Source organism: Chlorella variabilis (genome assembly GCF_000147415.1).
Source record: "Chlorella variabilis unplaced genomic scaffold CHLNCscaffold_30, whole genome shotgun sequence".
NCBI lineage: Eukaryota > Viridiplantae > Chlorophyta > Trebouxiophyceae > Chlorellales > Chlorellaceae > Chlorella > Chlorella variabilis.
Window position 1 is genome coordinate 386,272 of NW_005435058.1, and position 9,309 is coordinate 395,580.

General features: G+C 65.0%; 3 protein-coding genes across 3 annotated transcripts in view; all 3 read left to right on the top strand.

Annotated features, from left to right (window-relative positions):
* CHLNCDRAFT_141032 (hypothetical protein) overlaps nt 1-1,841 on the top strand; it is a gene marked incomplete at both ends in the record, with an annotated part of 6,213 nt that extends 4,372 nt beyond the window's left edge. Inside the window, 6 exons of the mRNA XM_005843439.1 lie at nt 56-143; nt 240-304; nt 423-474; nt 624-803; nt 1,048-1,236; nt 1,441-1,841. Of these exons, the coding sequence (XP_005843501.1) occupies nt 56-143; nt 240-304; nt 423-474; nt 624-803; nt 1,048-1,236; nt 1,441-1,841 (975 nt within the window). The remainder of the gene's footprint in view (nt 1-55; nt 144-239; nt 305-422; nt 475-623; nt 804-1,047; nt 1,237-1,440) is intronic.
* A 2,136-nt stretch (nt 1,842-3,977) lies between these two features.
* Nucleotides 3,978-5,947, top strand: CHLNCDRAFT_141033 (hypothetical protein; the record flags this gene model as incomplete). The annotated part of the gene is made up of 7 exons (XM_005843440.1): nt 3,978-4,084; nt 4,207-4,295; nt 4,405-4,491; nt 4,713-4,910; nt 5,094-5,221; nt 5,501-5,605; nt 5,813-5,947. 7 exons carry the CDS (start codon nt 3,978-3,980, stop codon nt 5,945-5,947), a joined length of 849 nt encoding a protein of 282 aa, XP_005843502.1.
* Nucleotides 5,948-6,630: 683 nt separating this feature from the next.
* Nucleotides 6,631-9,309, top strand: part of CHLNCDRAFT_141034 (hypothetical protein) — a gene marked incomplete at both ends in the record, with an annotated part of 5,571 nt that continues 2,892 nt past the window's right edge. The window contains 6 exons of the mRNA XM_005843441.1: nt 6,631-6,687; nt 6,947-7,120; nt 7,463-7,522; nt 7,962-8,035; nt 8,288-8,451; nt 8,995-9,248. Of these exons, the coding sequence (XP_005843503.1) occupies nt 6,631-6,687; nt 6,947-7,120; nt 7,463-7,522; nt 7,962-8,035; nt 8,288-8,451; nt 8,995-9,248 (783 nt within the window). The remainder of the gene's footprint in view (nt 6,688-6,946; nt 7,121-7,462; nt 7,523-7,961; nt 8,036-8,287; nt 8,452-8,994; nt 9,249-9,309) is intronic.

Consider the following 9,309-nt stretch of genomic DNA (forward strand, 5'->3'; position numbering starts at 1 on the left):
GGGCCCCCCCCCCCCCCCCCCCCCGTGGCTGCACGGGAATGCCACTGCCGTACAGGCCATGGTGTCTGCCAACTTTGCCATCACCAACCCCACACTGGCGGCCAGGTTGACAACCTGGGGGGCGGCCTACGGAAGCCACTATGGTATGCCACGCACATCACCCACCTGCAGCGTGCTGTAGTCACAGCAGGATAATCAATTTGCACATGTGCCCGCACCTCGCTTTCTTTGCCCTGCAGTGCTTTCTTCTTACAGCGGCGGCTCCTTCTCCCAGGCGTGCCTGATGTCTGCATACGCGTATGCGGTGAGTAAGACATTTGGCATAGAGATGTGGCCAGCTGCAGACGTCGCAGCAGGTGCATGAGGTGTTCAGTGCACAGTGCCTCAGTCGTTTCTTCTGCTTCTTTACCCGCGAACTGCAGACCGCCAATGCCAAAGACTTCAGCTACGGCGCCAACGTCGGCGCGGCATCCGGTGCGTTTCGTGGGGGATGGGAGGGCACACCCCATCTTGTTGCCAGCTTAGCCCATCGCCAAGGTGCCGTCCTGGCCTGGAGCAGCCCTGATCCACAGCTGCTGACCCTGGCCCCGACCCCCCTCTCCACCTGACACGCATGGCTCCAGCCAGCGTCAGCGCAAGCGGCTCCTCCAGCTCCTCCGTCTCCAACGACTTCAAAAGCATCGGAGCCGAGTGCGGCTACGTGCAGTCGCCCGGCAGCGTGGCTGTGCCCACCTCCAACGGGCAGCCGCTGGTGTCCACCTGGCTGAACAACTGCCTGGCGGCCGGCATCCTGCAGCCGGCAGGTGCGCGCCTGTGCCTGGACCGCGCCTGCCACCCCCACCGCCACGCCCGCGTGAAGCCCTTTTGCTGCTTGCCGTTCATGACCTGGCCGGCGTCTTCTCCAGTCGCCAGCACAGGGATCTAGGACCAGCTGGTCCTAGCTGCAGCCGCCGCTGGGTTCACATATGCAGAGTGCTTCCTCGCCAGGGGCTTGCATCCAATCCACCCCCTTCACCCCGCCCTCCACACACCACTTCGCCTGCGCAGGCTACAAAGTGCAGGAGATTGCATTCCTGTTCTCGTTCGACAACCTGTGGCCCGACACTGACCCAGCGCTGCTGCCCCAGGTGCAATCGCTGGTGCGCAGCTACTGGAAGGCGTGTGCACCAGGAAACTCCAACACATGGCTGTGCGCGCCGTACAGCCCCACTTGCGCCAAGCAGACGTACGCCTCTGGTGCGCACTAGTGCTTGGGGTCCGTCTTGCAACCGGACCCATCTGGCTGGTGGTCTTTGGCTGCTGGCCTGCGGCACGGGTGACACGGTCATGCGGGTGGGGGGAGGTGTGTGGGGGGGGGGCGGCGGTGCGCTCGCATGCCCTGCCGCTGGTCGTGCAGGCTACCTCAGGCACCCGTTCTCCCCCCCTGATTGATGCCTGCAGGCAACCAGTGCCTGTCCTGCTACTCCTCGGGCCCACGCTGTGCGAGGCTGAGCAGCGACGCGAACTTCAACTCATGCAACTCGAACAAGTGCAACTGCAACTCCCCCTGGAGCGGCTCCACCTGCGGCACCGCCAACCTGGGGGTGTGCTGGTCGGAAGGGTGCGGCGCCAACTGCTGCAAGACCTACTGCAACCAGTGCGCCCCCGGCTTCAGCGCGGTGGCTGCCCAGCCATCTGGCACCAAGTGCGCGTGCACGTGCAAGCCCAACAACGGCATCCAGAACGGCTGGACCTCGTACGGCGTGGCCCAGAGCTACTTCAAGTGGAGCGGCAACTGCAAGAGCGATGCCTGCGTGTCCAACGACCTCGTCAGCATCTACGGCACCAAGTGCGGGCCTTGATGGCCCTCACACCGCCTCTATGATCGGCACCCCACCCACCCCGTGGCTACCCGGTGCCTACACACGTCCTCCCCCGTACCCTCTTCTCAAGCCCAGAGTTTCCCCTGACATCCCCACACACACAGCGCCAAGCCTTTGCAAATCAATTGATTCTTGGCAGTGCACCTGCAATGTTCGCCTCCTGTGGGCATTGACCCTGACTGCCGTGTGTGCCATGCACTCCAGCTAGCCAGGTGCTAGCACCACCACTGCAGGCAGGTGCTCCTAACCAGGAGCAGCTGTGGCCCCCTGGCGTGTCCACTTGGCAGGCACATACCCACAAAGGGGAGCCGTTTCCGGAACTTTTGCCCTTCTCTGTCCACTCTGCCCATGCGTACACGGCCACCCCTTTTCCCGAGTCGATTCTGCATACAGATTCTCTGCCATATCTCCAACTCTGCCTGCTTCCGTATACAGATGTGCATGCAGCAGCGCTTCTGATTTACTCATTCTGGTGAGGCGACAGCGATTACAATTGTAAGAATCGTGGATACAAGCAAGCGCTAAATACGCCAACGACTACACCATCAGGGTAGGCTGCTGTGCAGAATCGCGGTCTGCCAGCACAGCCCTGAAGGCACCATGCTGCCGGGCTGTGGCACAGTCTAGCAAGTCATGGCACAGTTTGCAGTACCACGGTTTGCTGGTGCTGGCATGCTCACCCCAATGGAGGCTTCTCACCCCAATGTCTGACAATGCAAATATCTGCAGCAAAACGAAGAAGGAAAGCACCAAACCCAGTCCATCAGCCGCAGCAAGGCATCAGCCAGCCGCGGCTGCACTGCGGGACTCTCAGCCAGCCAAACCCATGGGGTGCCAGTGCAGCACATCCTGGCCAGCACTTCACCAACCAAAAGCATTAAAGCACATGCCGCCAACGAGATCGTAGCCCAGACCCCGCCTGCACCCCAGCACACGGGCACCCCAGAAACATAGAAGCCAGCGGCACCCGATGTGTGGGCGGCCAAAAGCACAGACTCGCGCCGCTCGATGCATGCGATGGCGGATGTCTGGAAGGGATCCAGTGCAAAATAGTACTGCTTGCAGCGCGGGCCGTCCCAACGGGGAGCCGCGGTCGTGCCTGCAGAGGGTGCGGTCTGGCAGGGCAGCGCAAGGGGGAGCTCTGCTGAGCAGGCAAGGCAGACAGGCGGAGGCAGGGCCAGGCAGGTGGAAAGGAGCAGTAGTAGCAGCGCTGCCTGAGCAGCAGGGGCAGCACAGGCAGCTCACCATGAAGGGCGGGGTCCAGGCCCAGCTCCCTTCTCAGAAGGGTGCCGCAGTTGGGCGGTGCCAACTTGGTTGGGGGGGAGGGGGGGGATTTGAAATCCTGCCGCCAGTCACTGCTGTGGGGCGGTCACGACGATTGCCTCTCCACACATGCCTCAAGGCTGCGCTTCTTGGATTTGACTCAATCATTTGAGTGCCTCCCTGGCGGCAGCAGCGGACGCCACTGGCAGGCCCTCGGGCGGGCGTCGCCTCCATTAAGACTCAACGGCAGCGCCCTGCATGACGTGCGGTGGCGGGACTGGGCAGCTGAGGCAATTTCGGCAGTGCCACTTTTAGCGCCGCTGGCTGCATAGATCGTTCCCAGCGCCACTACAGATGTACATGGTACAGAGAGGAGACAGGGGGCTGCAGGCAGCCAGTTCTGCTGCCCCAATTGGCCCCATGCAATACGCTATCACACCTCACCAGCCTTCCTGGGGCTCTAAAAGATGGTAGTCAGCACCAGTGAGTCCTCCACTCGCCAAACGGGCTCCCCCAAATGTCATAGACGCATTGCAGTGTAAAGCGTCTTGCGGGTCCCGCTATACACTAATTATGTTGGTGATCATTGGGAGACTCGTCGTGATGCCATATGACCATATTGGCAGCATTTCCGATTGCCACCAGGGCGCCCACCTGCCACTTGGCAGTCACAGAGCTGCCACACGCAATCGATTGAAGGAGCCTCCAATCGATTGCGGGATGCCAATGTTGAGCCAGTTTGATCCCCTGCCCTCTGGACCCGTGTTAACATCTCCTGGCTACCGCTGACCAGTTCGTTTTCTCCCTGGTCGGCTGTTGCGGCCTTTTCCTGCTGCACAGGCACCAGAACACATGGGAGAGGGCGACCCCTCGCAGTGTCGCCTCTTGGCCGGCCCCGCCGCGATCGCCGCCCAACTCCTGCTGGCTGCCTTTGCCCTGGCCTCGCTGCTGTACAAGAGGTGAAGCATCACCTAGCAGATGCTTGTGCAGGGGGACCCGCGGCCACCATTGTGTGCGGTTGCTGCTGCTACCGCCACCTCCCTAGCGCGGCTGCCTACCTCCTCTAGCACTCCTCTTGCAGGCACATTGAGCGCCCGCAGCGCCCGCTCAACATCTGGGGTCTCGATGTGTCCAAGCAGGCTATATCCATGCTGGCAGCCCACGCTTGCGGTGCGCACACGCTTGTCTGTCACTTGCCCTGGTCGCGTTTCGCCAGAGGTTTCTTTGCTGTGGGACTGCATCTCACCCACTCTACGCAAACATACACGCACCGGCGCAGGCATGCTGATAGCCCTCATAGCGCACAACAGCGTGGATGCGGGAGCCTCCTCTGAGTGTGGCTGGTATGCCGTTGCCTTTGTGTTTGGTGAGCGGCTGATTGCGCCACTCGTCCTGGCTGCGGGCGTTGTTTGTTGGGTGCTGGGCAGGGGCCAAGCCTGCCTGCCTGTCTGCGTGCCTGCCTGCATGATTCGCCTGTGCCGTGTATGCGAGGCAGAGGCCAAGGCGGTATAGCCAGCTGCTGTGCTGGCCATTCCAGCCCGCCAGCTGCCCACCCAGCCTCGCTCCAGACCTGGCTGCCTGCCGCAGACACTACCGTCGGCCTGCTGCTGACCATATGTCTACACAAGGCGGCGCTGCGAGCGGCGCATTGGTACGGCGAGCGGCACAGCCAGCGGTACGGCCAGCCGCTGCAGCTAGAGACAGCAGACGGCGGCGGCGGCACGACCGTCGCAGCAGCCGCCGGGGAGCCGTGGTTTGCGGCGCTGCAGCTGTGCGGCAACTATGGTGCGCCTGCTTGCAATCTGCTGCAGCTGGCGGCCACAGTGAGGGCAGGGACAGCGGCAGAGTGCGTGTGTTGGGATGACTGCTGTTCAGAGTGTTTTGCCTCCATGCCAAGCTGTTGTTGCCGCATGCTACCACCTGCGTTGAGCTTGGAGCAATGTGTGGCCTGTGCTGCCTGTACCGCAGGCGACCCACCCTCGTACCGCCGCTGGAGCATCCAGCTGGGGGAGTGGGTGGGGTGCGTGGTGCTGGCCCGCGTGCTGTGCGGTACACTTGTTCTGCTGCTGGGGCAGCTGCTGGTCCATGTGGCGCAGGTGAGAGCGCTGGCGGGGCTGTGTTGGTGGGTGTGCTGCCGAGAATTGCTGGCAGCTGAGCAGTACCTGTGCGCGGCCCTTCGCCTCACAGTTGTGGTGTGGGGCCCTATCGCTGCTGGCCCCGTCTTCCTGCGCTTGCCCTGCCCTGCCTCAGCGATGCTGCTGGTGCCGGGGCTACGGCCGCCTGTTTCGTGGGCACCCCACTGCTGCTGTTCCTCGAGAGCCCGCCTTCTCCGGCCATTCATACTAATTGTCCATTCCTCCCAATGAGCTGTGCAGGGGCTGGACGGCCTGTTCACCGGGCACCCAACAGCAGAGCTGTACGTGGTGATGATCTGCTGCCCCCTGCTGCTTAACATCTGTCAGGTGGGCGCCAGCCTGGCGGTGCGGCAGACGCCAAGCAATGACATGCTCTGTGTCCTGCTGCGCTGCGCTGCCGTGGTGGCTGGGAAAGCACGAAAGGGCGCTGCGAGGCTGTCACCTTCGCCTCGCGAGCCTCGTGTGGTGGTCTGCTGGAATGGATGGAAGCGGCTCGCCCCCACACCTCGTTGCCAACATACCCCTGCTTTGTGGTGGGTTTGTGGTGGGCAGGCGCTGATTCAGGACTTGGTGCTGAAGTGGCGTGCACGCGGCGGCGCCAAGGAGACCAGCATGGCGGCAACAGGGGCAGCGGAGCGGGAGGCCTCGCTGCTGGGCGCCGCCACTGAACGCAGCGCACCGGTGTGAGCGGGAGCCCTAAGCAGTACTGCAGCAGCCCGACAACGCCAGCATGTGCGACTGAGTGTGTGATATGTTTTAATGACCAGCAGCATGTACACTCGCGATGCTTCTGTACTTTTGATGCACTGCTATGTTCTCTGGTTAGTACTGATGTTCCGGCGCGCGGGGCAGCACATGCTAGGTAGCGCATGTGCGCATGCAACTGCACGGCCCACCATGTGAAGTGGGCCAGCACCAGGAGCCAAGGCCAGCTGCCCGGGGCTCCCTCCCGCCCAGCGCGGCACAGCGCTCGCCGCCAGCGCCGGCCAGCCTGTCTCGCATGGCGGCCATTAGCCTGCAGGGGCACATGGAGCTCGACCTGAGCGCCGCTACTTGAGAGCAACCACAGCGGGCTGTGCCTTCAGGACCCTTGCACCCCCTACAACCTCCCACTTGCGCTCTGCGCTCCCCAGCCAACTCCAGGACACTACCGATCGGACCAGTGGGGGTTGCCAGTTGCAATGCGCGCTGCTGCTCTGCCAGCCAGCCTCACAGTGGCAGCTCGGCCACTGGCCGGCTGCAGGCGCGCCTCGCGGCCTCCTGTGGCCCGTGTGGCGCGGCATGCCGGTCTGCCGGTGAGGGCCTCGCTCGCTGGCAGTGACTCGGAGACCTCCACCACCTCCGGCACCAAGCCCTCAATCAAGCAGACGATGGCAGACCTGGACGCGCTGCTGGGGATCGAGGAGGAGGAGAAGCAGGCCGCGCAGGTGGGGCGCTGTGGTTGGGTGGCCGCGCCGCCGCCGCTGCCGCCGCCGCTGCAATTGGAGGTCCGCACCGGAACCTCCAACCCGCCTTCTTGCCCACCAGCGTCAGCCGTGCGGTGCCTGTCGCTCTGTTTGTGCCCCTGTGGAGCGATCGCATACGTGTTGGGCAGGAGGGCAGACGGGGAGGAGCAGCTTGCCGCCGCATGACACCGCCGCCGCCGCCTTGCGGTGCTTGTTCCGGATGCTTGCTCCCGCGCAGCAGGAAGCGGCAGCGAAGGCGGAGGCGGACAGCGGTGTGAAGGTGCAGATCGACGCCAGCGTGCTGCGCCAGCTGGCGGAGGCGGAGGCGGCGCGCGCCGAGAAGCTGGGCAGCGCCGCCAGTAGCGGCGAGATGCAGACGCGCATCGCAGACTCGATTGAGAGGATTGTGGAGCAGGTGGGCGGGGGTGGTGCTGGTTGGCGGTGCGGGAGGCGGCTGTGTGGGTGGCAGCGGGGTTGGGCGCGGGGAGGGAGGGTCATGAGGCGGGACAGGGGGGACAGGGGAGCACGGCGAGGAGGCAGGCGGGGGCGTGCCTGTGGTGTACCGTGGGGATGGCGGGGAGCAGGGGGCTGCCGCCGCCGCGGCTGGTGCTGCGTGCGGCACGGGGCGAGCGGGTACGGAGGGCAGGGTTGAGGGCGGTTGTCAGTGGCTCCGGAAGGAGGCAAGCCAGTGCCCTGCTCTGGTTCCCCAGTGGCCGCCTTGCCTGCTGCTGCTGCTGCGCGCCTCGCCTGTGCGCAGGCTAAGAAGCTGGCTGAGGAGCAGGAGGGCAAGGGAGCGGACAAGACGCTGGGGGAGCAGGTGCGCGCGTGCCCCTGCCAGCCTGCCTGCCTGCCAGCCGCCTGCCTGCCTGCCCGCCCGCCCGCCTGCCCGCCTGCCTGCCCGCCCGCCCGCCCACCTGCCTGCCTGCCTGCCTGCCTGCCTGCCTGCCTGCCTGCCTGCCTGCCTGCCTGTTGCACGCATGCACGCGTGGTGTGCCAGCAGCAGGCGCATGTGCGGCATGCGTGTGTGCCTCGGCCGGCGTGCATCAGGGGATGCTTGCCTCAGCACGCGCCGCGCGCACCTCTGACCTGCCACCAATCGGCTTGTTCGTAATGTGGATGGTGTGGATGGGGATGCGGCGCCGCCATCCCCGTGCCCGCCGTGCCCGCCCGCCGGCCCCGCCGGCCCCTGCCGCCGCCCTCACCTTCGCTGCCGCCCTCACCGTCCCCGTCGCCCGCTCCCCCCTCGTCCCCAACAGGCGGTACGGCAGGAGCTGGCCAACCTGTACACGGTGATGGCGTGGTCTAAAGGGGTGGACCCCGAGGATCTTAAGTGAGCTTACCAGATACAATAGAAACACTGCTCGGGGTGCTGCCCGTTCGGGGTCATGTGCTGGGCTGCTGTTGGTGGCCGCCGCAGCCGCAGCCGCAGCCGCAGCCGCCGCCCCCGCCGCCGACCAAGGAGGCCTCCGGCTGCACGCGCCGCCGGCGCGGCTGCCCTCGTCGCCCTCTCCGCCGTCGCGCTGGCTGACACCTGCCTGGTGCCCCTCCCCCCTGCACCCCTCCTCCCTCCGTCACCTCACAGGAAAATCAAGGAACAGGTGTTTGGCGCGACTTCGTTCTGGGTGACCGAGACGCGGCCGCTGGCGATGCAGACGCTGGAGCTGGGGGTGGTGGTGCGCGGCAACCTGCGGGGCAAGCGCGAGGCGGTGTTCCGGGAGGTGTGCGACAAGGTGGCGGCCATGTTTGGTGAGGGGCTGCCTGGATGTGTGCTGCTGTGTGCTGCTGAATGTTGCTGTGTGTTGCTGGTGCTGCCGACGTGTGTTCCTGTCTGTTGCTGCTGCTTCCGACGTGTGTTGCTGTCTGTTGCTGTTTACTGCTGTGTGCTGCTGTGGCTGCCGACATGTGTTCCTGTCTGTTGCTGTTTGCTGCTGTGTGCTGCTGTGGCTGCTGACATGTGTTCCTGTCTGTTGCTGTTTGCTGCTCTTGCTGCTATGTGCTGCTGTGTGTTGCTGCCGGCTGCCGGGGCCTTTCTTTGCTGTCCCACAAGTGGAGCGTTCGCTGCTGGCTGCTGCCGGCTGCTGCCGTGCGTTTCTTGGCTGTCGGCTTGAGAGGGAGGGGAGATGTGGGCTCCGGCTGTGTGGCCGAGGCTGGGGTCAGGGGGAGGGCGAGAAGGGCTCGCGGCATGGTTGCCTGCCTGCCTGCCCAGTTTTAGTTCTGCTGCTGCCTGGCTGCTGCCCGGCGCGCCGCCCACATGCACGCGCGTGTGCCCTGATCCCGCCGGTACCGCAGGCGACAAGTACGTGGTGCGGCTGGTGGAGGACACAGACTCAATGATGGAGGAGCTGCAGATGGGTGGTCCCTCCGGTACCGCCGACGGCACCGCCCCCGAGCCGCGCGTGCAGTTTGAGATCCTGCCCGCCGCCGCCGCGCAGCCCGCGCCGGTGCTGGGCTGGCAGCGCGTGGCGGCAGGCGTGCTGCTGCTGCTCACGCTGGGATCCACGCTGCAGTTCGGCCTGGCCGCAAACATCGGCCTGCTGCCAAAGGTGCGGGGGAGGCGGCCGTGTGTGTGTGTGTAGGGGAAGGAGGGCAGCGGGGGGGTGTCTG